Source organism: Orcinus orca, chromosome 3, assembly GCF_937001465.1.
Source record: "Orcinus orca chromosome 3, mOrcOrc1.1, whole genome shotgun sequence".
In the NCBI taxonomy this organism is placed as follows: Eukaryota; Metazoa; Chordata; class Mammalia; order Artiodactyla; family Delphinidae; genus Orcinus; species Orcinus orca.
In genome coordinates this window covers 25,510,316-25,534,957 of record NC_064561.1, presented here as the reverse complement: position 1 = coordinate 25,534,957, position 24,642 = coordinate 25,510,316, and the positions used below count along the sequence as shown (strand labels likewise).

The 24,642-nt window shown below is 38.3% G+C and overlaps 1 protein-coding gene and 1 pseudogene across 1 annotated transcript; one reads left to right on the top strand and one right to left on the bottom strand.

Moving 5' to 3' along the window:
• The first annotated feature begins 892 nt into the window (after positions 1-892).
• On the top strand, positions 893-16,909 carry C3H5orf47 (chromosome 3 C5orf47 homolog). The gene is made up of 4 exons (XM_049707862.1): positions 893-1,241; positions 13,729-13,814; positions 15,580-15,670; positions 16,869-16,909. Exons 1-4 carry the CDS (start codon positions 893-895, stop codon positions 16,907-16,909), a joined length of 567 nt encoding a protein of 188 aa, XP_049563819.1.
• Positions 16,910-20,993: 4,084 nt separating this feature from the next.
• Positions 20,994-22,423, bottom strand: LOC101280906 (golgin subfamily A member 7-like; annotated as a pseudogene).
• Positions 22,424-24,642: the final 2,219 nt, after the last annotated feature.

Genomic DNA, 24,642 nt, shown 5'->3' with positions numbered 1-24,642 from the left:
TTATGCAATAAATTGTGTCTCATAGACATACAGAGTAAAAGAAGTCAAACACAATGGGCAAAACTAATTGATGCTGTTTGAAATCAGGAAAGAAGGCAAAGGGATTGGGACTGGGCAAGGACGTGATGTGCTTCTGCGGTGCGCCATTTCTTAACCTCAGCGGATACTACGTGGGTGTGTTCACTGCGTGAAAATCTATCCAAATGTATACTGATGATTCGTGCACTTTTCTACACATATTTATAATCCAATTTCTTGAAGTTTAAGAGTGTATGTCTCTGTCACTGTCTATTACTTTGGGGACGTCACTCTACATTTTGGAGCCCCAGATCTTCTGTAAAATGCTGTATGGATTTAGAGATGGTCCATGGTAAAGCTACTTGACCTGGTCTCTTCCCTCTCCCCCCAACCTGCTCTTGGTTCTGTTCATTTTCTCAGAGAGATCTGCCCGTCATGGTCTGCTCCCCACCCCTAAGTGATCTGGTCTCCAAACTCTAACTCCACCTTTCAGATGAGTGGTCCATCATCCACCCCCCAACCAAACACCTTCTTGCTCCCCACTCCGTGCAGAGTGGTCCAAACTCCCCTCTCCCCGCTGCCCACAGGGTGACCGGTTTCTGTAGCCTCTCTCACTCCCCTACTTGTTCCCTCATCCCTCATCTCGCCCCAACCCACCTGCCGCCCCCCACGCCCCCAGGGTCCTGCTCCACAGCTCGCCCCTCACCCCCTACACAGTGCACAGTGGTCCAGCCCCTCAGCTCTACCCGTCCCCCCTTCACACACACAGTGGTCTGGCCCCCAGGTCGCCCCCTCCTCCGCGCGTCGCCCGCCCCCAGTCGCGCTGGGCTGGCCGCTGAGGGCACTGCGCGGCGGTTGCGCGAAAAAGGCAGCGATGACGGCGGCGGGCCGTGAGCAGGAGCGGGACCGGACGCGCTTCGTCTACGTGACTCGCTTCGGCTCGCACCAATGCGGCGCCGTCCTTCAGCTGGGCGGCCGCCGGGCTCAGGGTCTGTGTAGGCCCGGGCTCGGGGCCGGCCGCAGCCGGGAGGAGCCGCAGGCGGCTGTGCCGGGGGCAGCGGGCGGCGGGGAGCTGTGCCCCGGCTCCCCGCCCAGGGCCCCCGCGGCCTCCTCTCCGGCGCGGGCGTCGAGCTCGCGGAGCCGGCCTCGGCAGGAGGCACATGCAGGTGGCGCGAAGGGCCGGGCGGGCGGGGACTCGGGAGGGGGCCCCCGGCCTGTGGAGGGTGCCGGCTGGTCAGCCCGCCTTTCCGTCCTCCTCGGCAGCCGTCCTGCCTGGGGTCCGAGTCTCAGGGCGGTCGGCTTCTCAGCTCGCGGCCTCCCTGTCAGCTTCCAGTCAGCCTCCCTCCCGGTGGGCCGCTCCGGGCTCGTAGTGTCGCTCAGAGGCCTTGGCGCTGGCCGCGGGCAGTGGTCGGCCCTCCTGTCTGTCCGGAGGCTGAGAGACAATCCCGACCTGCGCTTCGGTGTTGCCCCGAGAGGGCGCTGAAGGGCAAGTGAAGGTCATTTGAGTTCCGAATCCGAGAGGGGAGGCTCTTGGATGGAGCCGCTGAAGTCCTTCAGAATGATGGGGGCCTTGGCGTGTGTGTCCATATTCCTTTCAGGACTCACTGAATTTATAAGTTAGCCTGAGGAGAACCGACATCTTTAATGATGTCCCTTCCTCTTTGAAAAGAGAGGAGAGGATGTCCTTCCATTTTCACTCAACTTTTGTGTCTTTCAGGAATGTTTTTAAAATTTTTCCTTCTATCGGTTTTTCATGTATCTTGTTAAATTTATTCCTAGGTATTTAATCTTCTCTGCTGTTGTAAATGGGGTTTCCTCTTCCGTAATGTCCTCCAGATGTTCATTGTTTGTGTATATAAAGCCTCTTGATTAAAACAAACAAACAAACAAACCCAACAACTTTCAGGAGATTTGACAAAGTTATACACCTGATAGTACACCACCACAATCAGGATCTAGAACATTTCCATCACCTGGAAAAGTCCTACCTCTTTTTGAGAGCCCATCCCTCTACCTGTGCTTAAAAAAAAAAGAAAAAATAGTTTATTGAGACGTAATTTACAATCCGCTCAGTTTACCCATTTAAAACGGGCAATTCAATATTTTTTTACAGTGTCATGCAACCATCATCAAAATCAATTTAGAACACTTTTATTACCCCCTCAAACAAACCCTGTACCCATTAGCAACTAGTCGCTCACCGTGCCCCTTCACTGCCCCCAACCCCAGCCCTAAACAAGCACTAAACTACTTTCTGTTTCCATAGATTTGCCTATTCTGGACAATAGGCAAATTTGGAAAATACCAAATTTGCAAATTTCTGGATTTGCCTATCTGCCTATTCCGCCTATTTCATATAAATGGAATCACAGAATATTGGCGCTTTTGTGACTGGCTTCTTTCACTTAGCCTACTGATTTTTGTACGTTAATTTTTGATCCTAGTACTTCACTGAAATCATTTATTATTTGAATTAGTTTTGTCATTAATGCTCATGATTTTCCAGGTATACTATCATATTATTTGTAAATAGAGATAATTTTATTTCTTTTTAACCCATTTTTATGCCTGCAGTTGATTTTTTTTTTTTTTTTTTTTTTGTCTAATTGCACTGGCTAATACCATGAATAGAATGTTGAATAATAGTGGAGATAGTGAGCATTCTTGCCTTGTTCCTGATCTTAGGGGAAATCCCTCTAGTATTTCCCCATTAAATAAGGTATTGGCTTTAAGACTAAGGGGGTGTATGTTTAAAACATTAAAATGTATTCTTCAATTTTAATTTCATTCAATGTTTTTACTAAGAATGGGTGTTGAATTTTGTCAGAGGCTTTCCTAAATCTATGGAGATAATATTTTTTCCTTAGATTTATTAACATGGTGTATGATACAAATGGATTTCCTAAGATTGAACCAACTTTGCATTCCTGAAATAAATCCCACTTGGTTATGATGTACTTTTTTCTTAATATAGTGTTAGACTCTCTTTGCTAATAATTTGTTTAGGATTTTTGCATTGGAATTTGAGACAGGGTCGTTTTTCTTTCTTTGTACTTCTTCATCTGGTTTAGGTATCAGATTATACTTAGTTCATAAAAGGAATTAGGAACTTTTCCTTCCTTTTCAGTGCTCTGGAATAATTTATAGAACATTGAGACTATCTGGTGTTTGAAGGTTTGGTAGAATTCTGTGAAACCATCTAGGTCTAGTGCTTTTTGTGGGATAATTCCTTAATAACTTTTTCTGTATCTTCTATGGAAATTGGTCTGTTTACACTTTCCAACTCTAATGGGTCAATTTTGGTAATCTGTATTTTCCTAGGAAATTATCCATTTCATCTAGGTTTCCAAATTTATTTGCATAGAGGTCTGCAAAATAGTGTCTTTTGATTTTTAAAAATTCCTTGTGTTTCAATGGTTATTTCCCCCTTTTCATTTTTTTTTGATGTATGTGCTTTCTTCCTTGTCCTTGATCAAGTTCACCAGTGTTTTGTTAATTTTTTTAAAAACACAGGATTTTGATTTGTTAATTAGGTATTTTGTTTTTAGTCTCTTCCTCAATAATAAAGGTAAATAATAAAGATAAAACTTCATTATTTCCTTATGTATACTTTCTTTTGGTTTACTTTGTTCTTGTGTGCTTTTATTTTGAGCAAGAAATTTAATTAATTTTTTTCTTCCTTTTTATTGATAAAAGTGTTTAGTGCAATGAGTTTTCTTCTAACCACTACTTTAAATCCCACTGATTCTAATGTATAGTGGTTTTATTGTCACCATTTAAAAATATATTTTTTTGTAATTTCAGTTTGTATTATCACTTTCACTCTAGAGTTGCTTAATAGATTTAATTTTTCAAAAATTTCCAGGACTTTTTCTTTTTCCTAGTAAACTCTAGTTTTATTGCATGTGATCAGAGTGTTGTTTGTAATGTCTCCACTTTATGGACGTTACTGATGTTTTCTTTGTGACCTAATTTATGAGCTTTCCTTTTGGTTCTTTCTCTCCTCCATAAGCCAAGAGATTGGAAGACTGTCCCTTTAAGTTGTTTTTATCCCTTTAAATCATGCTTGCCCCTTTAACCAAATCAGTCTCATTAAAGTGCACGTTTTTGGCGTCTGGCCCTTTAAATCGTACATTGAAATTCTTTCCTATAGTCTGTGCTGTGATCTGCCTGGTTATCTTCTAGTATTTTCAGAGTTAGGGTGGATTTCAGTTTGCTGTTGGTTGCTCCAGCTCTCCCGCAGCCACCTTTTCTAGGGTCCCTCCTTTCTCTTCCTTGCTGGCCACAAAACCCTGTTTAGGGTGAGGTTTGAGCAAATGGGATCATAGTGCCACGATGTAATGACTTTTCTCGTTTTGCTTACATTTATTTTTCATTTCCAGCGTTCTCTGTCTTCAAGTAATGCTGAGGGTGTGGTTTTGTGTAGAATTTTTGTAATGTAAAGTTGTTTGGGGAGAAATTTTGGGAAGTTGATTACTATACCCTGCCTCTCCCCCCAACCCCATCACATCGTCTAGAGCTACCCAGAAGTTCTGCCTTGAAAGGTTTTGAACAAGAGAAGTAATAGGGTCAGATTTACTTAGTTCATGCTGTATACGGGAGATTGCATTGGAGGCAGGCAAGACTGAAGCTCAAGTTGAAAAATATATAAATATATTTTTTGGTATCCTTTCAGAACTTACTTAATTTTACTTTGATAATTTAACTTACTTAAATTTACTATAGTATAAAACTGTACTCTGTGTAACTTGATTGACTCCTGAGAATAAGCTTTTCAGAGATCCTTCATCAGGGGCACTATTTTAGACTTCATGCTCCTCTAAAGGTCCCATTGCTAAAAGGCACTCAGGTTTTTTGTCTTTTTTGGCCCCTGCGCTGGTGATTAAAAAATTTTAGGGGTAGTATAAGACACTTTAGCACTAGGTTTCCCCCTCCTTTGAATAATAAAAACAGATAAAAGGTTTACTCTAGGAATTGGAGAGAGTATGGTGGTGTTGGTGAGCTCTTCACCTTTATAGGGGGGAGAGCAGGAAGTGAGGAAAGAATAAAATGGATCTGGTATTGCATTAGCACCAACAGATCAAAGAGACAAATAGTAGTCCAGCACTAAGATAGTGGATTGGAAGTGAAGAACATTGAAAAACAGGTGAAGAAGCTCATCGGGGAAGGGAAAGGATGCATGAATTAGTGCTGGAGATCCCCACATAAGTCAGGTAGAAATAACAGGATGGCAAAGAGCTGAGATTGTGAAACCAGCTTTCTGCTCTTGTAGCTGGTTTGTGCTGACCTAGAATGGCTTTCCTCTAGTTGGCTTCTCTTCTGGGAAACAAACAATAATGCAGTTTGTTTTGAAGTTTGGTCCTGAAATTTTGGAATTTTTTGCCATTCCTTTGTGGCAGGGGTGACATGATCAGAGCTGGAGGGAGGATAACGGGGAGGGAGTGGGATTGGGAGAGATTGGAAGCCAGAAACCAGTTTTGAGGCAGTAATAAAGTAGAAAGATAGAAGGCCTGAACTAAGACAGTGGCAATGGAGGCAGAATGGACAGGACTGATGACTGGCTGGAAGAGGGAGAAGGATGGGTTGAGGCCAAGTCTGAAGTTTATGTGCTGGGCAGCTGGGTGGATGATGGAGCCATTAACTTCGGTGACCACTCTGCTGTGCTTGTGAAACCAACAATAGAGTCAAGGGAAGGAGGTCCTGAGGTAGACTTATATTTCAATCAAGCCAGAAAGTGCTTAAGTGCTTAATGATTTTACTCATTAAGTAAAATGAGTAAAATCACTAAGTGCTTAATGATTTTACTCATTCTTGGATGTATTTAGTATTAACGTTAAGTGGACATTCATTGCATACTTTTGTCTGGCTCTCTGTTGGAAACAAAGGTGAATTATTAACCCATTCAGTAACATTTATTTAACATCTACCATACTGTAGGCACTAAGTCAGGTGCTAGTGACACAGATAGATCAGACAAATATTTTATTCTCAAGGGACTTATAAATGAATAATGTGAATAATGGAAATATAAACTAGCAGGCATCAGTGCTGTAAGAGAGACAACTTAGAAGGGCTTTGGTAGTTCAGGAAAAGGGAGACATAGAAGGAAGAAATCAAGGTAATGAATGGAGAAATTGCTAGTGGGACAGTGGATATTATCAAGAGCATTGGCTTGGAAGTCAGAAAGTCATAATCTTGGCTTTCTCATTTACTAGCAGTGTAATATTGGCTAAGTTAATTAACTATTCTGATGTTCAGTTTCCCTTTCTGTAAAATGGGGATAATAGTTCCTACTTTAATGAGCTACTGTGAAGATTAAATGAAGTAATGCATGCAGAATGCCTAGCACAGTGTTTGGTATAGAGTAGGTGCCCAGTATATGTTGGCACAGTCAGCAGAAATGGCTTAAGGGAAGAGAAGGTGATCAGCCCAGTGTCTAGCACATAGTGCATACACTAAATATTTATTGAATGAATGAAAAATTAGTTTTGGACCACATTATGGAATGCCTTGGGGACTCTAATTTTATAATCACTGCAGATTTTTGAATGGTGGAGTCGAGTTATCAGAGATACAGACACTTCTGGAAGATAAACTTTTAAGCCGTTTGAGATGTCTTATAGTTTAGAAATCCAGGGGCAGCCAAGTCAGGTAACTCTTCTAATGTTTCAAACAAGACTAATCAGTCAAGCTGGTTCCCTGTTCTCACAGAACTTGAGATACATACCCATAATTTATATATAGTAGAGGATGTTGAATGCTGTTGTGGAGGTACAAATAAATGCTTTGGAGGTGGTGAATAATTTGGGGATGAAGAAATCAAGGAAGGCTTCGTGGTGGTGGAAGTAGCTCCATGAAATTTACACATATTCCTGAGACAGGAGGGGATTACAGGTAGGAAAAACATGTTAGTGAAGCATTGAGTATGGATCAGGGATGGATAATGATTTGGGAAGAAGGAGAAGTGTGTTTTGACTGGGTCAGAGTGTGTGGAAAGAGGAGGAGAGGCAGATTTGAAGCATAAGCTGGGACAAAAATCTATGGTATACACTGGAGCCATAGCCTCAGTAAAGTACACAAAATAAGTGGAAGAAATAATTTTGCCTTTTTTCTTTTTCCCATCCGCTATACTCCTTGACATATTTTATATTCCCAACTAATACAGATAGACGTGATGGCTCCTATCATGACCTCAAGGAGTATATGTCTAGGTTATGTAAGACTAACAAACAGAAAACATTTGGAAGTGATGCTGGTGTAGTATTCCAAAGGTTGTAGGTACTTAGAGGGAAGGATACATATGGGTATATGAAGAGCTGAGTTTCCCAAACTTAAGTTATTTTCCTATGTTTTATCTGCACATCATCTGCACTATCATTTACTTAATGTATTTATTTAAATAGGTGCATGTTTTTCCTCCCAACTAATTTTCTTTTTAGAACACTTTACATCATTACCTCAGTGGAAAACATGTATCATTTTCCATAAATAGAAATTAATTAAAAACAATCTAATAAAGGTAAAACAATATTAAATTCTAGCCAAATAAGTTGCCTGCTGGAGGTTGCTGCAGTCATAAAGAGAGATTAGCAAGTCTTAGAAAAGTCTTAATGACATACTAGTTACAAACTCAGACTTTCTCCTAGCTGTAATCAGAAGATTGAAAAAGAATTTGAAAGGGAATGAGTTTCTCACCATGTGAGTTAATATTCTTTAGCGCTATGTCTGTGCCCCACTCAGAATCAGTGGCATGTTTCTCACAAATTGGGACATGCCATTTTATTATTTTTTTAAATTTATTTTTTTAACATCTTTATTGGAGTATAATTCCTTTACAATGGTGTGTTAGTTTCTGCTTTATAACAAAGTGAATCAGTTATACATATACACATATCCCCATATCTCTTCCCTCTTGTATCTCCCTCCCTCACACGCTCCCTATCCCACCCCTGTAGGTGGTCACAAAGCACCGAGCTGATCTCCCTGTGCTATGCGGCTGCTTCCCACTAGCTGTCTCTTTTACGTTTGGTAGTGTATATATGTCCATGCCACTCTCTCACTTTGTCCCAGCTTACCCTTCCCCCTCCCTGTATCCTCAGGTCCATTCTCTAGTAGGTCTGCGTCTTTATTCCTATCTTGCCCCTAGGTTCTTCATGACCTTTTTTTGTTTTTGTTTTTTAGATTCCATATATATGTGTTAGCGTATGGTATTTGTTTTTCTCTTTCTGACTTACTTCACTCTGTATGACAGACTCTAGGTCCATCCACCTCACTACAAATAACTCAATTTCGTTTCTTTTTATGGCTGAGTAATATTCCATTGTATATATGTGCCACATCTTCTTTATCCATTCATCCGATGATGGGCACTTAGGTTGTTTCCATCTCCGGGCTATTGTAAATAGAGCTGCAATGAACATTTTGGTACATGACTCTTTTTGAATTTTGGTTTTCTCAGGGTATATGCCCAGTAGTGGGATTGCTGGGTCGTATGGTAGTTCTATTTTTAGTTTTTTAAAGAACCTCCATACTGTTCTCCAGAGTGGCTGTATCAATTTACATTCCCACCAACAGTGCAAGAGGGTTCCCTTTTCTCCACACCCTCTGCAGCATTTATTGTTTGTAGGTTTTTTGATGATGGCCATTCTGACCGGTGTGAGATGATATGTCATTGTAGTTTTGATTTTCATTTCTCTGATGATTAATGATGTTGAGCATTCTTTCATGTGTTTGTTGGTAATCTGTATATCTTCTTTGGAGAAATGTCTATTTAGGTCTTCTGCTCATTTTTGGATTGGGTTGTTTGTTTTTTTGATATTGAGCTGCATGAGCTGCTTGTAAATTTTGGAGATTAATCCTTTGTCAGTTGCTTCAATTGCAAATATTTTCTCCCATTCTGAGTGTTGTCTTTTCGTCTTGTTTATGGTTTCCTTTGCTGTGCAAAAGCTTTTAAGTTTCATTAGGTCCCATTTGTTTATTTTTGTTTTTATTTCCTTTCCCTATGAGGCGGATCAAAAAAGATCTTGCTGTGATTTATGTCATAGAGTGTTCTGCCTATGTTTTCCTCTAAGAGTTTTAGAGTGTCTGGCCTTACATTTAGGTCTTTAATCCAGTTTGAGTTTATTTTTGTGTATGGCATTGGGAGTGTTCTAATTTCATTCTTTTACATGTAGCTGTCCAGTTTTCCCAGCACCACTTATTAAAGAGGCTGTCTTTTCTCCACTGTATACTCTTGCCTCCTTTATCAAAGATAAGGTGACCATATGTGCATTGGTTTATCTCTGGGCTTTCTATCTTGTTCCATTGATCTATATTTCTGTTTTTGTGCCAGTACCATACTGTCTTGATTACTGTAGCTTTGTAGTTTAGTCTGAAGTCAGGGAGCCTGATTCCTCCAGCTCCATTTTTCTTTCTCAAGATTGCTTTGGCTATTTGGGGTCTTTTCTTTTTCCATAAAAACTGTGAAAAATTTTTTTCTAGTTCTGTGAAAAATGCCAGTGGTAGTTTGATAGGGATTGCATTGAATCTGTAGATTGCTTTGGGTAGTACAATCATTTTCACAATGTTGATTCTTCCAATCCAAGAACATGGTATATCTCTCCATCTGTTTGTATCATCTTTAACTTCTTTCATCAGTGTCTTATAATTTTCTGCATACAGGTCTTTTGTCTCCTTAGGTAGGTTTATTCCTAGATATTTTATTCTTTTTGCTGCAATGGTAAATGGGAGTGTTTTCTTAATTTCACTTTCAGATCTTCCATTGTTAGTGTATAGGAATGTAAGAGATTTCTGTGCATTAATTTTGTATCCTGCTACTTTACCAAATTCACTGATTAGCTCTAGTAGTTTTCTGGTAGCATCTTTAGGATTCTCTATGTATAGTATCATGTCATCTGCAAATAGTAATAGCTTTACTTCTTCTTTTCTAATTTGGATTCCTTTTATTTCTTTTTCTTCTCTGATTGCTGTGGCTAAAACTTCCAAAACTATGTTGAATAATAGTGGTGAGAATGGGTAACCTTGTCTTGGTCCTGATCTTAGTGGAAATGGTTTCAGTTTTTCACCATTGAGAATGATGTTGGCTGTGGGTTTGTCATATATGGCCTTTATTATGTTGAGGTAAGTTCCCTCTATGCCTACTTTCTGGAGGATTTTTATCATAAATGGGTGTTGAATTTTGTCGAAAGCTTTCTCTGCATCTATTGAGATGATAATATGGGTTTTCTCTTTCAATTTGTCAATATGGTGTATCACATTGATTGATTTGTGTATACTGAAGAATCCTTGCATTCCTGGGATAAAACCCACTTGATCATGGTGTATCGTCCTTTTAATGTGCTGTTGGATTCTGTTTGCTAGTGTTTTGTGGAGGATTTTTGCATCTGTGTTCATTAGTGATATTGGCCTGTAGTTTTCTTTCTTTGTGACATCCTTGTCTGGTTTTGGTATCAGGGTGATGGTGGCCTCGTAGAATGAGTTTGGGAGTGTTCCTCCCTCTGATATATTTTGGAAGAGTTTTGAGAAGGATAGGTGTTAGCTCTTCTCTAAATGTTTGATAGAATTTGCCTGTGAAGCCGTGTGGTCCTTGGCTTTTGTTTGTTGGAAGATTTTTAATCACAGTTTCAATTTCAGTGCTTGTGATTGGTCTGTTCATATTTTCTATTTCTTCCTGGTTCAGTCTCAGAATGTTGTGCATTTCTAAGAATTTGTCCATTTCTTCCAGGTTGTCCATTTTATTGGCATATAGTTGCTTGTAGTAATTTCTCATGATCCTTTGTAGTTTTGCAGTGTCAGTTGTTACTTCTCCGTTTTCATTTCTAATTCTACTGATTTGAGTCTTCTCCCTTTTTTTCTTGATGAGTCTGGCTAATGGTTTATCAATTTTGTTTATCTTCTCAAAGAACCAGCTTTTAGTTTTATTGATCTTTGCTATCATTTCCTTCATTTCTTTTTCATTTATTTCTGATCTGATCTTTATGATTTCTTTCCTTCTGCTAACTTTGAGGTTTTTTTGTTCTCCTTTCTCTGATTGCTTTAGGTGTAAGGTTAGGTTGTTTATTTGAGATGTTTCATGTTTCTTAAGGTAGGATTGTATTGCTATAAACTTCCCTCTTAGAACTGCTTTTGCTGCATCTCATAGGTTTTGGTTCCTCGTGTTTTCATTGACATTTGTTTCTAGGTATTTTTTGATTTCCTCTTTGATTTCTTCAGTGATCTCTTGGTTATTAAGTAGTGTATGATTTACCCTCCATGTGTTTGTACTTTTTACAGTTTTTTTTTTTTGTTGTTGTTGTTGTTTTTTTGCGGTATGCGGGCCTCTCACTGTTGTTCCCTCTCCCGTTGCGGAGCACAGGCTCCAGATGCGCAGGCTCAGCGGCCATGGCTCACAGACCCAGCTGCTCCGTGGCATGTGGGATCTTCCTGAACCAGGCCATGAACCCGTGTCCCCTGCATTGGCAGGCAGACTCTCAACCACTGCACCACCAGGGAAGACCTATTTTTTACAGGTTTTTTCCTGTAATTGATATCTAGTCTCATAGCGTTGTGGTCGGGAAAGATACTTGATACGATTTCAATTTTCTTAAATTTACCAAGGCTTGATTTGTGACCCAAGATATGATCTATCCTGGAGAATGTTCCATGAGCACTGGAGAAGAAAGTGTATTCTGGTTTTTTTTGGATGGAATGTCCTATAAATATCAATTAAGTCCATCTTGTTTAATGTATCATTTAAAGCTTGTGTTTCCTTATTTATTTTTATTTTGGATGATCTCTCCATTGGTGAAAGTGGGGTGTTAAAGTCCCCTACTATTATTGTGTTACTGTCGATTTCCCCTTTTATGGCTGTTAGTATTTGCCTTATGTATTGAGGTGCTCCTATGTGGGGTGCATAAATATTTACAATGTTATATCTTCTTCTTGGATTGATCCCTTGATCATTATGTAGTGTCCTTCTTTGTCTCTTGTAATAGTCTTTGTTTTAAAGTCTATTTTGTCTGATATGAGAATTGCTACTCCAGCTTTCTTTTGATTTCCATTTGCATGGAATATCTTTTTCCATCCCCTCACTTTCAGTTGTATGTGTCCCTAGGTCTGAAGTGGGTCTCTTGTAGACAGCATATATATGGGTCTTGTTTTTGTATCCATTCAGCCAGTCTACGTCTTTAGGTTGGAGCATTTAATCCATTTATACTTAAGGTAGTTATCGATATGTATGTTCCTATTACAATTTTCTTAATTGTTTTGGGTTTGTTATTGTAGGTCTTTTCCTTCTCTTGTGTTTCCTGCCTAGAGAAGTTCCTTTAGCATTTCTTGTAAAGCTGGTTTGGTGGTGCTAAATTCTCTTAGCTTTTGCTTGTCTTTAAAGGTTTTAATTTCTCTGTCAAATCTGAATGAGATCTTTGCTGGGTAGAGTAATTTTGGTTGTAGGTTTTTCCCCTTCATCATTTTAAATAGGGACATACCATTTTAGAACATACTCTATTTCACTCAACAAACAGCATATTTATTGTGTATCTAATTTATACAGTACTGGACCTCTAATGAAGAATAGAACATACTCCTCAAGTAAACAATGTGATAATTCCTATGATAACTGAGCATAGGGTGCTTTGTGGAATCAGAGAAGGCCCTCCAACCCTGGAAAGCTAAGTATTGGAGGAGTAGAAGAAAGCCTGGTATAGAGTGGTGCTAGGGCAGGAATGAGGTGGGGAAGGGTTGGGGTATATATAGAGTGTTACAGAGAAAAGGAGAATAAATATAAAAGCTTTCAGGGAACACATGCTCATTGTTGTACAGGTTTGTCTTTGGACACACAATCCCTTAGGTTTTCTTCTCACAGTTAATATTTGGGAAGGCAGCATGGTTTAGTGAGTAGAGTCAGGAAGCTTATCACTCTGACAAACCTTTATTAGTACCTACTCTGTGTCTGGTAGCATAGATAGAAAGATGAATAAGGCACACAGTGACACTGACCCTCCAGGAGGTCACAGCCTAGTGGCAGAAACAGTATAAACACATGCTATAAAAGTGTGCTGAGTGCTGTGAACAAAGTGTCCCTGGAACCTGTTCCTGGAACCAGTGCTGTCTATCCCGCTGTTTGTGGGGCTGTGGGTGTTTGAGGGAAGGCTGTAGAGAGGAGGTGATGTGTGGGCTGAGTCTTGAAGAGCAGGTAGACATTTGCCTGGCAGGTGTGTATGTCTGTATGTGTGTGTACAGGCATGCATGCACACAGTGGTCTAGCCCAATAGAACAGCATGTGCAAAGACTGGGAGGGGTAAAGAACAAGATGTATTTGAGGAACCACATGGTCTCCTGTGCAGTTGGAAGCATAATGTGTACCTGGAGTTGAACAGAGAAGAAAGACTATAGAGATAACCTGGGGCAAGATGTGGTTTTTGGTATTTATTTACTCTGTTGCTGTCCTTTTGGGGGCTCACCTTTCAAATCAGTAAAGGAAGGAGATCTCCTAGGCACCCCCAAGGTACTTTATCCTTAGTTTTCTTGTTTTATTTTTTTCCAATATAGTATTAGCTAATTGGTAAACTGGTATTATCTAGTGATCTGAAATATACCAACAAGTGTAAATATCCCCAAAGAGAGCTCAAGAGACATTTATAATTGTCAATTCTCAGGATAGTGAATCCTTTAAAGTCTGTGCTGACCTTGATATTTTACCTTGTGACTCTCTTTTTTTTTTTTTTTAATTAGGTTTAACCCAGAAGAATTCAGCTGAAAAGTTTGACTTCCCCATACCTTTGAATGAAGCTTCCAAAATAATGAAGAAAAAGAAAAAGGTATATTATTGTAAAGGGGAATGAGTGATATTTTGAATTTTAGATTAACCTGTCTAAATACAAACGTGTGAAGATACTCAAGACATTAAAAATAGTGCCATCTTTTGAAAAATTTAATTTACTGAGATGAGAAAATAGAATTAATTTAGCAGTAATGAAACTGGGTTTGGAAATATTTATTAACCATAAAGAATAGTCCTTCCAGTGTTTGAAGATATAAAACGCATTTTAATCAAAATGTAGCTGACTGTGAGCTTTTTCAAAGCATGAAAATATATGTTCCATAGAATATAACAAACTCAGATAGTGTTACATAAGAAAATCATGGATTTCACAGAAAAGAAAAAGGTATCTCTATTGGTGTCATATTGCTCTTTTAAAGGCAAGGGGTGTACAAGTTTCTAGCAGGAAAGCTGACAAGCATGAACCTTTATGCTGAACCATTTTCATGTCTGGCTGTCCAGATGTCATGGTAACTTTGAGTATTTTAAACATATTCAAGGGACTTCCCTGGTGGCTCAGTGGCTAAGAATCTGCCTGCAGTTCAGGGGACACGGGTTCCAGCCCTGGTCCGGGAAGCTCCCACATGCCACGGAGCAACTAAGCCCGTGCGCTACAACTACTGATCCTGCGCTCTAGAGCCCGCGAGCCACAGCTACTGAAGCCCGTGTGCCTAGAGCCCGTGCTCCACAACAAGAGAAGCCACCGCAGTGAGAAGCCCGCACACCGCAACAAAGAGTAGCCCCCGCTCGCGGCAATTAGAGAAAGCCCGCGTGCAGCAATGAAGACCCAACTCAGCCAAAAATAAATAAATAAGTAAAATTAATTAAACATATTCAAGATCAGTTACTCTACTAATCTTTGTTTACCACTATATATTTTACACTTCAGTTTAAAGAAACTGTTAGTTGATAATGACACATAAAATTATATTATTTCTGAGCTTTGAGTTTGTTTGATTTCTAATACATGTATAGTATAAAATAGCATTCAAAGTGACTAATCCTTGCAGCAAGTGTATTTTGAGTGAGCATATAATCTTCCCACTATACTAAGAAATTTTTCTTCTAAGAACCAATTCCTCTTGGGCAATAGCCAATATTTACCTGTAACTACTTTGTGCCAGACACTGGGGTAAGTGCTTTACCTATATTTTTCATTAATGCTAATAATCCAGTATTTGAAGTTATTCCTAAATGAGATTAAAACACTTGCCCAATGTCAAGCAACTGGTTAAGTGGTGAAGCCAGAATTTGAGCCTAGATCTATCTGCTTCTATAGTCTCCATTCTTCCTATTCTAGTATATTCATGTTCTCTAGTAAGTTTGTTTTGGTATGTCCTAGGAGAAATGTTTAATTATTAAGTAGAATAAAATACATTAAAAATCATATCATTGTCCAGTGGTTTAGACATAGACATAGGAATAGAAATTCGCTATTTTTACTACCTTTCAAAACAAAATTGAGTATGTTGAAACCATAGGACTTACTAGATATTGCCTTTGAAAGACATTGCCTTCGACCAGGACAGTTAATTTAAATACTGCAGAGAGGAAATGCTAGGAAGTTGGAAAAAGATATCAGAGAATTCACTGAATATGGGAAAACAATCATGTTTAATTTTTAGATCTCTAAGTATAATATTGCTTTATAATGATAATATCAAACTGGCATGCAACACAGTTGGCTCACTCCCAATTGCCTACATCACAATGTCGTCCAGATTCTCTGCCCAGTGTTCCTTAACTGTGCTTACCTTTTTAAGGTGTCAGTATGGAATGGAGTGTACAAAGTCATTTCTAAAATGCTTGAAGAAAATGAAAAATACAGACTTAGGCTGAAATTATGTAGTGAAAGTAAGTTAACACAATTTTCATTGCATTAAAGAGAACTGGCTTCTCTAATAGTTTAGTTACCTTTGGATTACATTAGACCAGTAGTTTTCCTAATTGTCACATTCAATGTATAGAGCTATAGAAAAAAGGCTACCATATTATCACTGTTCATTGTAATGAAAAGTCAATGCATTGTAAAGCATTAAGTGTAGAGTAGACCACAGGTGTATGTGTGTGTGGAAGAGTGCAGAAGGTGAATGTTGACTGGAACTGACTGAGTCAAGGGAACACGCTTGTCTATTAAATTTGAATGCCAACTTTTTTTTAAAATGCCAAATTTTTAATACAGATTACAAAACTCATCCATATTGATGAAGAAAAACATTTTAATTGTATTATAGAAGTATAAATTCTGTGTTGCTTCATACAGTCACTTCCTTTTCATGATGCTGCAATCCAATTTAATGCATTTAGCAAAATCTGCCCTTGAGTTATGGCCTTGATGTCATTATTTCATTCCTGGAAAACAATTCATAAATTAAACCATGTTTTAAGCTGCATCAGTGAGTTGATATTGTGGCCAGAGCAAAATTAGATGTAATCTAGTATGTTTATTAAAGTAATTGGAAGTTCTGGATGCTCAAACAATTAAGTTGGATAAAATTTATGTAACATGAATTGCTAAATCATAAGGCATTTTCTTTCCTTTACATGCATGTCCTAATACATATATTACCATGCTGAATGCTTCTATAAGTTTTTAGTGCAGTCACTCAAGGACAACTTTTATATTGACAGTCAGTAAATATGCATAATTTGATTTTGTGAAGAATATTTTCGTAAGATAATTAAAACAGAATGCCATTTTGTAAGCAGTGTAACACTGGAAACTCATTACTGTTATTGTAATATTGCATCCATAATAGCATAAATTGTTTGCAATCATGGTACATGAACTAATGTTCACATTAGTGATACTCTGTTTTATTTTTCTTATCCATTTAAGAAGGAGAATGAAGCAGAGGGCATTTAAGAGGAAAAAAGTTGTCAGTGGTTTCTTAGGTGACAAAGATGTTTGAACAGGCAGAGAAATGTGCACAAACCCTGGACATTGTTCTGAGTGTTAATCCAGATCCAATTACTCTAATAAATGTACTAGATCACATCTAATTTTGCTCTGGCCATTACCTTGAACTTGTCGGGTTCTTTTGTGCCTCAGCAATAGACCTTCTATTAAATATCAATGATCTTGTAATATGATCTTGTAAGGATTATTTAGCAATTTAAAATAATATGCTGTGTTTTCCAGAAATAGCCTCTTATAAATGAAAGGTATCCTTGTAATTCATTATTTTTATTACAATTTTTAACCTGATTATAGAAACTAATAATTATATTTTAAAAATGTATTATAATTCTTGTTCCTTATTATATATTTATTAATGGGAAAGCCAATGCCAGAGACCAACTTGAATTTTCCTTATATTTTATGTTGTTCCTAGATTCAAATTACACAAAATGAATCTTCTTGTCATCTTCTGGTAAGAATCCACTTAGATAACAATGAAAAGGTGTAGACTTTTTCCTTCCCCTTTACATCCTACCATCTCCAACCTTTAATGTATACCCATTGCTAATTCTAGCCTGTTTCCTTCCTTAAACCCAGTGTCTGACACATAGAAAGCACTCATTAAATATTTGTTGAAATTTAATAAGCTTCATTTGGGCCTCATATTCACAACGCTATTGAAACTACTCTCTTTATGGTCCAAGTTTTATGTTTTTTCTTTTTCATATCTCTGCTTAGTTCTCTTTTCTTTTTGAACATGCTGTCACATTTAATATTGTTTTACTACTACTTGTTCAAATTTTTCTTCTTATTATCCTGAAGACTATGTCATGGTTCTCTTTCTACCTTTCTGACCATATTTTCTATGTATTTTTTATTTGTCCCTTTTGCTACCATCTAATAACAAATGCTTCCCTAGGAGTAATTGTTGGTCCTGCTGTCTCTTTACATATTTATTCTGAGATAACTCACCCATTTTATAACTTCAGTTACTCTTTCTGGGTGTATGACCCTTAAATCTCTATCCTACTTCTGACCTCTGGTCATGTGCCTCTGAATTTCTTTAGGCTGTTCTACAATTACCTTTAAATGCCACATGGTTTAAACTGAGCATGTCATCCCCCCACTTTTTTTTTTTCAATTGTGCCCTGATTTACTAATCATCTGGGCTCATTCAATTCTTAGGAATAGGTTACACCCAGTTTGGTGGGGTTTGGAAAGTAGTAGAAAAGGTAAGTAAGATGGGCTTTGGAACAGAGAAATTAGACTTTTATAAGTGGAAATGTGGGGGAAGGGAGTATACTTTAAGACATGGACATGAGAAAATTCATGGAGTCACAAAAAATGTTTAGGAATATACAGCTTGATTAAAGCTTTTCAAGGTAGTCATAGTGAAGAAAGGTATACAATGTACTGAGAATGTATTTCAAATGGTCTCACATGGATACTTGGCCAAGGATATGTACTCAGTTCAGTAGGCAATGAAGAAACATGGAACATTTTCGTAACCCTTTATTCCAAGTGATTTCAAATGTACATAAAAATCACAAGAAGAATACAAAGACCTCCAGAATACCCGTTACCTGGGTTCACCGATTTTTACATCTTGCCACTTCACTTTATCATTATCCTACTCCCCCTCTGTCTTTCTCTGTGTGTTATGTGTATCAAGTATTGCCCCTTAATACTTTAGTGTATATATCCTAAGAACCAGGATATCTTTTTTATAACTACACTACAGTTATCAAATTCAGGAAATTTAACATTGGTATAAAACTTTTATGTAATCTATAGTCTGTATTCCAGTTTTTTCTTGTGCCAATAATGTCTTTGATGGGATTTTTTTCCTGTTAGCAGGTCTGGTCCAGTGTCATGTATCGCATTTAATTGTCATGTCTCTTTAGTCTTCTTTAATCTGTAACAGTTCTTCAACCTTTCTTTGTCTTTTATGACATTGACATTTTTGAAGAATGCAGGCCAATTATTTTTCAGATTATCCCTCTGGACTTGCTGATACCTCCCATGATTTGATTCATATTTTGCATTTTTGGCTGGAACATTATATAAGTAATGTTACTTCCTTCTCAGAACATCACATCTGGAGTCATGTGATTTTCATTTATCCCTTATTGAGGATGTTAACTTTGATCTATTGGTTAAGATGTCCATTTCTCCACTATATATAGTTACTATTTTTCATTTTGTAATTAATAAGTATTTTATGGAAAGATAATTAGAAATTACGCAAATATCTTGTATATCATCAGTATAGAACATTTTAAAGCAGTGGGTTGATCAGATCTGCATTTTAGAAAGAATCCAGTGTCATTTTATAAAAAGGTTTGGAATAGAGGCAAGATAAAAGGTGAACAAGAAAATCTAGGGATTGTAACAGCAGTCCAAGGGAAAAGTGAAATGCACTTAATGAGAGTGGAGAGGATACAGATGACTACATGTAGGGCAGTATGAGAGATGATACTAAGGTTTGAGCATGAGCAGATAAGAAATAAGGAAGTCAAGAGAAAGAACTGGTTTTGTGAAGCTACTGAGTTTTATTTTGGCACGTACAATTTTAGACGATAGGTATTCAGGTGAAAATTGTAAGCAATTGGAAGTGTCATATCAGATCCAGTGTGATATCTATACTGCATAAAGGTCATATGTAGTTCTAGCAGTAGATGCAGATGAAACCTCAATGCGGGGATGGAGGGAGAGGAGAGGACTGAGAACAGAATGTCAGGCAACGTCTAGGATGAAGAGGAAGTCTCAGTCCCTCGAAGAGGGATTCTAGGGGCTTAATTAGGAGTAATGAGAGAAATGATTGTCAGTTTGGGGGGATACAAATGAAGCTTGTGGGAGATCAAGGGATCAACAGTTTAAAGGACAGTGACCTTGTTCAGTGAGAGTATAGGGGTACAAAAAAGTAGGGGTATAGAAGTATATGTATATCAGCTGGGAATATTTTAGGAGTTCCAGTGCTTAGAAGTAAAGTAGAAGTTCCAAGTGATGACAGTGACCATCCAAGCAATGACTTTGCTTGTGAGTGGCTGAAGTGACTTTGCTTGTGAGCGCTTGTGACTTTGCTTTTGAGCGACTTTGCTTGTGAGTGCTTGTGAGAGGCCTGGAGATAAAGGCCTGTGATATAGTCTTTTTTGTGTCACAGTTCTTGTAATTGGGACTGTTGAAGTCACCAAGGGTATTGGCAGGAGTTGGAGTGGAGAAGAAAATATGAGTTACATATTGAGTCCATCAGAAGCTTTTTATGGTCAACTAGAGAAAGTAAAAATCAAAACAGTAAATGTAGGGAGTGGCTAACTGTTGCTTTGCAGTTTTAGAAATGTTAAAATTTTTCAGTGACTACTGATTATGACATTTTGTATTAACAAGATTCAATTTTGTCATCTTTTATTTAGGGTTAACCTATTTTTGGATCTGTTTACCAAAGAAGATTATGAAGAGTTTAAAGATGGAACTTTAAATTGAATCATAATTATATGTTAATTTTGATGTGTTTTGTTGGAATTGGGACTTTAGTAGTGTAATAGAAAAAACTATGTTCTTTATCAATTAGTAGTGTTTCTTTGCAAATTAATAAAAATTTTAGTTAAATATTGTTATTATATGCATACAAGTGTTATTTTTAGAATTAATACTTATTTCATACTCATTCAAATTAATATTTTACATAAAATTTAAATTAGCATATCAATATAATTGCATGCATTTAAAATTGCCAACTTTTCCCTTTTATTAGTGAGTCTGCATCCACTGCTGTTTTTTTGTTTGTTTGTTTGTTTAAGAAAAGTTTTACTAATGTGTTAATATTTCAGCAAAGTTATTGCAATGGGTTTAAAAGGCAGACAGACACTATTATAGGCTATAAAGTAACAAGTTTCATACAATTAAAATATTACATAGACCTATGGGATTTACTGAATAACTAACAGACCCATAAAAGAAATTAAATCTGAAATGTTAAATCCAGTATTAGCACCTACAATATCTCTGAAACTAAAACTTTTAACCGTTTCATTCTCTCCTAGTATATGTCCTAACTTTCTCCCAAATACAGTGCTCTCAAACCCCAAAGATGAAGGGCACAGGAAGTCCCAATACTAAGAACACACAGCCAAAAAGAACTAGAAACAGTGACCCAGACTTGAGACTTTTAGTTGGAAATCACTTAACTTACTGAACTTGAACCAATCATAATATTTCTGTGCACTGAATACTGTATATGAGGAAAGTCTAGGAATCATAAGGTTTGCCAGTAGGGATAGTTAAAAATTAGCAATATATAGTATTATTCCTATCAAATTTTTTTCTCTTAAGTTATATTTATAACAAAACTATAATTAAAATATTTATTAACACTTGCTCATTCAGGGACACAGCAGGGACATTTGTGTTTGATGGTTTAGCATCCACTTTATTGTGCTTACTTATTTTTATACGGAACAAGCAACACATACCACATCTTCCCAATGTTCAAGGTAATGCAGTAATAACAGAATTCTCAAAAAAAAACCCCAAAAACAAAAACCTGGAAATTGCATTAAATACTGCTTTAATCAGGAATTGCTATAATAAAACAAGTAACATTATACATTATTTTTCCAATGAGCTTTGGTTTGAGAAACTGAACAGCAGAACTTGATCTTTAAGCTTTGAGTCATGGCAAAACTGGTAATTCTCTGAAATCTGGGAGATGCATTAGCAAAACCGGACAAAGCCCACCCTTCACCAAAATCCTGGAGAAAAGCATTTTATGAATTTGGGGGAGTAAGACTGAGCACTGGCTAGTTTATGACTTGCTGAAGCCCAAGGAATGACGAGAACCACTGGCACTGGTGGCAGGTAAGAAATAAACTGTGTTGGGCTGACCAACTGCATATTTTATTAATGGCTTTGAATAAAAAAAGTGAAATGCTTCATTGCGTTTTCTCAAAAACTAATCAAAAGATTACAGAGTCCTACACAATTTGGAGACACAAAGTGGATGCTGAGTGACTAGAGGTCACTCCAGGTGTGGAATTTTACAAAGTCAGTCCTTGGAGTGAATGGCACCGTGGCTCTGGCAGCAGATACGAAGGAATGATGCTCTGGAGAGGAGGTGGGGGACACTCTGCGGTCGGCCGGTGGACAGGTGAGGGTCCCAGCTGGAGGTGGGCCTTTAATCCTATGGTTTATCTTCCACTACTCATGCCTCTGTCTTTATAAATAGTAATTTCAATAACTCGAAGTCCTCTCTCCATGGGATCTGTCAGGAGGAGGCCTTGGGGAGCATAGATCTTCTCATTCTGCTCTTGAATGTATTTGGAGACTTTCTTCAGAGCCTTCTGGTAGTGAGTTTCCATGCACAAGAAGATGGTGTACGCTGTTAGATAAGCCAGGCAGCCCTCAAGATAGGACTGGCCCCCGAGCTTCTCTGCTTCAGCATAAAGGTTATTTAGAGTTCGAACTGTTCCTTCAAATTGTTGCCTATCAATCCGGTTCTCCAGCTCCGCGGGGAACTTTGGTCTGGAACTGGCAGCGGGTGCCACTGCTGTAGTCTCACTGAATGAAAACCTTCCAGGACACTGGTGCCTGCTGCGGCCTCATGGCGAGGACAGGACGGGCCGCGCTCCCGGGCCCGGCCCCGCGCACCCCAGAACCCCGTTCGGCCCGGGAAACACGAACCCGCCTCCGCTGCCCTCCAGCGGCTGTCGCACCGCCTACACCTCCACTGCTTTATTCATCCCTTCATATAGATTTAATTGTTTTAAGTTAAATTTGGATTCATTTAAATTATTTTTGGCTTCCTCACTTTTTCTAAATTTCTCAATTATGATAAAGACCTACCATTTACATAGCAAACAGTTATTTGGGGTGTTTAATAGTTATTTAAGCCATCTTTTTATCCTAGGGAAAGTTAGTAAATTTATGCAGAGTCTGTATTATAAAGTGGAGTATTTTAGGGAAATTTCTGGATAAAGATCAGAGGAGACATTCTCCTTTCCAGGCCCTTAATTAGATACATTATTTTTATATCAGTAAATGAGAGATTCAGAACTCTGAAAATAATTTAGAAGTGTTTTTCAGTGAAGTCCCTTTATATTCTACTCAATATTAGTAGTAATCATCTAGTACCTACATAAGTTCTGCTTTTTGCTGATGCAGTCTCTCTCCCTAAATTGTATCAAAGGCTGGAACTGAAAATGTGGGAGGGAGGAGACAAAAGGTTTTCCCTTAATCAAGCTCCATGTGCACTCCTTGCTTCTTTCCTTGAGGTGAAGGTCCTCTTTTTTTATCCAGGATGATGACAGTGACATCCATTATTTTTGAGGGTACTGAGAGGGTGAGCCTCCTCATTTCTCTTACAATAGCATTACACAGTGGCAGTAATACAGAATTCTCATGAAATGGTACAAGATGTAAGGATTGTAAAATAATTCATAATTTTGTTTCTTCTAGTTATAAGTTAACTACTTCATGAGCCTAGAACAGACTAGGGTTTGTGGTAACATGTTCTTGTGACTGTTTACCAAATCCATCTGTTTCCCGTTGAAGGATACATTGCCTGAGTGAATGGGCCCTGCTTGCCATGCAGTGTCCAAAGGTCCCCCAGCAGCGAGGGTCATGCAACTTCTTTGGAATGCACTGGGCAAATTTTCAGGCTGCTAAATTCTTGGGTAAAGCTTCAAATTTTAGCTTAATACAATTTAAATCATTGTAAAGTGAGACATTTACTTGTTTACACTGCAATTTATGCTGCATAAAGTGTTGTGATGAACATGAATGAGGATGTTAGGTTTGCTTCAATGTAAGTTTATATTTATGTGAGTTATACTACTTGACATAGTGAAGTAGTCTGTTTTAATTTATCAAGTGTGTCAATATTTATTAGATTTTAGAAATGAGTCTAATGCTGGATACAAGCTTGGTCTCACTGTTCTAGAACTGTGGAGTAATGAAGACTCTTACTAAAATGAATGTTCTAGATATTTCCTCTAAATCTTTAAATTTTCATTTAATAATGTATACCTGACTCTTCCCTTTCTTCTGCTTGGACCAAAGGCATTTTATTTTCGCCCAATAGTCTAGTATTTGCAACTTCTGTTTTGGAGTCTGCAGTGAGTGTTTCATGCTTAGCTGTGCATGCTGGGGAGGAAAGATATTTTAGTGGTTCAAATTAAGCATTTGGGTGAGTACAGAATAGAGGAGAAACATGTCAGTACTTCAAAATATTATTCAGCCATTTATTCCAGTCATCTGGAGGATTATAGGTGAGCTTTGGAACTATTAGGAAAAACGAATGGGATCTTTTAGCAAAGGAGATAACTAAAATTCAAGACATTTTCCCATCTAGTATAAGCTGAAGAAAGGTTAAAATTTGGGGAAAGTTTTGGGTAACCTAGGAGTCTTTGAGAGTAGGCTTATAATACAATGATGAGAGACTAGTCTTGAGTTTGGGAGCCAGGCCTGTGGGAGTGGAGGTGGAAACACACTAGTGCATCATTAGTTAAAGGGAGAATGCTTGGCTGGGAAGTGGTATGCCACTGGAGTAGCATCACAAGTTCCTAAGTCAGGGACCATATATCTATGGCAGCTATGTAAATACGCTTCTCAGATTTCCTACCACATAGGGGGCCATAATTGACTGATGGCCCACCTGTACTGCATTGTGCATTGACTATTACATTTGTATGAGGCCCTGCTTCCCAACTAGTTGCTCCTAGCCACTGATGAAGCATGGCAGGGATATTAAGGCAGATACATTTCTGTGAGATGAGCCTCAAAGACTCCCCATTTGCTTCGCTGAAACTTTCTTAGAACCACAGCAGAGAGAGAGTCTAAGACTTTTCCTACCCAACCATCTTTCCTTCCCTCCCTCCCCTGCAGAGATCAGTCCTTCATCATGCTGGGATGGCTCTCCTAGGCTCCC

Bases quoted from the DNA above. Each gene is read 5' to 3' on its own strand.
- C3H5orf47 (XM_049707862.1), top strand. From the start codon at position 893: ATGACGGCGGCGGGCCGTGAGCAGGAGCGGGACCGGACGCGCTTCGTC. The intron at 1,242-13,728 runs GTGCCGGCTGGT...TTTTTTAATTAG, and splicing joins GGGCCCCCGGCCTGTGGAGG to GTTTAACCCAGAAGAATTCA. The intron at 13,815-15,579 runs GTATATTATTGT...TACCTTTTTAAG, and splicing joins TAATGAAGAAAAAGAAAAAG to GTGTCAGTATGGAATGGAGT.